We start from the raw sequence: 3,370 nt of genomic DNA, 5'->3' as shown, positions 1-3,370 counted from the left end.
GAGTGACATGCCACTCACTTAAAACCGAAAAAACCTATCTAGCTTACTTAACAAGAACATAAGAAAAACAATAAAACAGGAGAGAAACTAGATAGGTAACAACCAATCACTACGTTGGAATAAGTAGTGATGAAGGTAACTTCAATTGCGAAAGAGCAGCTTCCGTTCTGCTATTGTTTTTAAACGGCAAAGTCATCAGCTTTAATCTAGTGGTCGAAACAATAATCTGGATTAATTGGTCTTCAGACCGTTTTGACTGATTAAATAAACGGTTATTCCTTTCTTACCAAATGTTGTAGACAGCCCCTGCGAGAATCAGCTTTGAAACCACACTATGAACAGAATTTTTCCTTGCAATCTTCTTCAAATCGTGTAGTACATCAGCCCAGCTTCCCCCATATAACGATAAACAAGCAATTTTGTTAACTTCATCCCATACTCTTGAAGAAAAAAGGCAGTCGAAAAACAAATGAGTATGAGAATCTGGTTGTGTTGAGCACAATGGACATGTAACAGCTAAAGAGGCATGTTGAACATCCCATTGATTAAGCAAGTCTTGAGTTTTAAGCTTGCGTTTCATAACTAGCCACAAAAGAAAGGAGTATTTAGGAATACATTGTTTGTACCATACAATATGATACCAATCCACCAAAGGTGCTCGTACACGCAGGTCCTCCCAAGCTAAAGACACCGAAAAATCATGTAAAACTCCTGCATCTGTACGCCATTTAATCGAGTCCATCATATGTTCCTGCAATAAAGGCACGTTAGTATTTAAAATACGGTTATCCCAAAACGACGGTAGCCTCCATGTCCCATTTTCGATAATCTCAACAACTTTAGAATGTGACTCAAAACCAGCCTCTTTAATCATACGATGAGTAACAATGTCAATAATCGGACAGCAAGTTGCCCATGTATCATGCCATGCAAACGTATTCTGTCCATTACCCAAAGAATGCCAAAAATGATTTCGAACAAGTGGGCGAATTGCTAGTAACTTTTTCCAGCTCCAAGGCATATTACCCCTTAACGGAATATCCCAAAAGCTCCTGCCTCTTAGTCGATAGGTATGCACCCACTTGACCCATAATGACTCCTTTACCGTTAAAAGATTCCAAATATGAGTCGCCATTAACACAACATTACTGGTTTCTAACCGTCGAATTCCTAGACCACCCTCTTGCTTAGGAAGACATACCACATCCCAAGAAACTTTCGCTTTACCTTTTCCAAGTGTACATTGACTCCATAAGAACCCACGCATCATCTGTTCAATCTCACTAGTTACTCGAGTAGGCAAAATGAATACCGAAGACCAATAAATATGCATAGAGGATAAAACCGATTGAACTAGCTGAAGGCGCCCCGTAAAAGATAGAAACTTAGTTTTCCAGTTGCTTATACGATTATGAACTCTTTCAAGTAATTCCTTGCAATCTCTATAAACAAGTCTTGAAGAAACTAAAAGAACACCAAGATACTTTACCGGTAGCCTACCTTCCTCAAAAGGTAGAATATTCAAAATCGACAGCTTCACATGGTTCAACACATTACAGAAATAGGCTGTACTTTTCGGAAGACTTGGAGCAAGCCCAGAAACAGACTTAAATTCTTCAAGCGATTCCCACACCACCCTAGCAGATTGAACATCCCCACGCAAAAAATAAACAGATCATCCGCAAAACAAATATTAGTAATATTCAATTCCTTACAATGGTGATGATAACGAAACTCCCTTGCATTCCTAATCCTGCACTGCAATAACTAAGACAAAACCTCCATAACGAGAGTGAATAAATATGGCGACAATGGATCACCCTGAGGAAGCCCACGTTTACCTTTAAAAAAACCATAAAGTGACCCATTTATGCAAATTGAAAACGAGGTAGTGGTAATGCATTCCATAGTCCAAGATATCAATTTATCAGGAAACCCGAAGTTCAACAAAACAACTTTCAAAAACTGCCAATCTACCGTGTCATACGCCTTTTGAATGTCAACTTTAAAAGCAACACGGGGAGGCCCCTGTCAAGATGGTAGTTATGCATCAATTTTTGAGTTAAAAGAATGTTATCTGTAAGCCGCCTACCAGGAACAAAAGCAGATTGGTTGATGGAAACCAAATCTGTCAGCTTATCCTTTATACAATTTGCAATAATCTTTGTGATGCATTTAAACACCACATTACAGAGTGAAATTGGCCGAAGATCATTTACACGAGCAGGCGTACTAACCTTAGGCAGTAGCGAAATAATAGTGTGATTAACCTCTTTTAGTAGAGTACCCGCCGAGAAGAAATTTTTCACAGCTTTGATCACATCATCGCCTATGATATTCCATGCTTTCTTGAAATACACCACCGTGAAACCGTCAGGTCCAGGAGCTTTATCATCCCCCATTGAAAAGATCGAGATCTTTATCTCCTCATCTGACACTTCACGAATCATATCATGACCTTGCTCAACAGTTAACCTGTTAGAAAACAAACCATCAAGATCAAGTGGCTGAACGGAACCCGGTTTACCCAAAAAGTTTGAGAAATGATCGAGAAACACTTGGGGCACATCATTTCCATCAACACGAGTCCCATTAGCATCCAAGATAGAATCAATCCGCCCTCTAGTTGCACGACTTTTTACAACTTTATGGAAATATGCTGAATTAGAATCCCCGACATTTAACCAATTGATTTTTGCCTTTTGTTTTAAGAAACTTTCCTCATCTAGATAGCCTCCTGATAGGCATTTAAATATCCAGTAGCTGCTTCACGAAGATGATGATTATTAGGGTCTCTATCCAAATCTTTTTGAACCGTATCCAACTCCACTCTCAATCTATTCACTTTTGCATGGATATTACCTTTCTCAAACAATAGCTTACGAAAAGGTTTCTTTAAGCTTTTAAGTCTTTTAACTAATCTGTACATAGGTACCCCTTTTATGTAAACTCCCCAACATGCTTCCACAATCGACCCAAAATTCTCGTGATAAACTAACAGATTTGTGAACTTAAACGGTTTACGCTTCGACGTTGTTATCATGGGAATCCTTAGAACTGCCGGTGTGTGGTCTGAAATATGATAGGGCTGGAAAATTGCATTAGCACCAATAAAAGTATCCGAAAATTCAGCATTTGCCATAACCCTATCTATTTTCTAACGAACGCCATCAAAACCATGAGGTTTTTGAGTCCAGGTAAAATGAAGCCCTGATTTATTAACATCAACCATGTCCATATCCTCAATACACTCTTTAAACTCACGCATAGCAATATCAATAGACGAAGATCCAGTAGCTTTATCATCAATATTCAGCGTAGCATTAAAATCTCCTAACATGCACCAAGGTTTATTCGAAGTAAACAGTTT

At 38.7% G+C, this 3,370-nt stretch overlaps 1 protein-coding gene across 1 annotated transcript; it reads right to left on the bottom strand.

Annotated features, from left to right (window-relative positions):
* Positions 1 to 283: 283 nt before the first annotated feature.
* On the bottom strand, positions 284 to 3,142 carry LOC122601300. Its single transcript, XM_043774066.1, has 3 exons — positions 2,863 to 3,142; positions 1,978 to 2,737; positions 284 to 1,637 (listed from the first exon to the last, which is right to left on the bottom strand). The coding sequence occupies exons 1-3, from the start codon at positions 3,140 to 3,142 to the stop codon at positions 284 to 286; spliced, it is 2,394 nt and encodes a 797-aa protein (XP_043630001.1).
* Positions 3,143 to 3,370: the final 228 nt, after the last annotated feature.

Source organism: Erigeron canadensis, chromosome 5, assembly GCF_010389155.1.
Source record: "Erigeron canadensis isolate Cc75 chromosome 5, C_canadensis_v1, whole genome shotgun sequence".
In the NCBI taxonomy this organism is placed as follows: domain Eukaryota; kingdom Viridiplantae; phylum Streptophyta; class Magnoliopsida; order Asterales; family Asteraceae; genus Erigeron; species Erigeron canadensis.
Note: the sequence above shows the minus strand (reverse complement) of the source record. Positions and strands in the feature narration are given on the sequence as shown.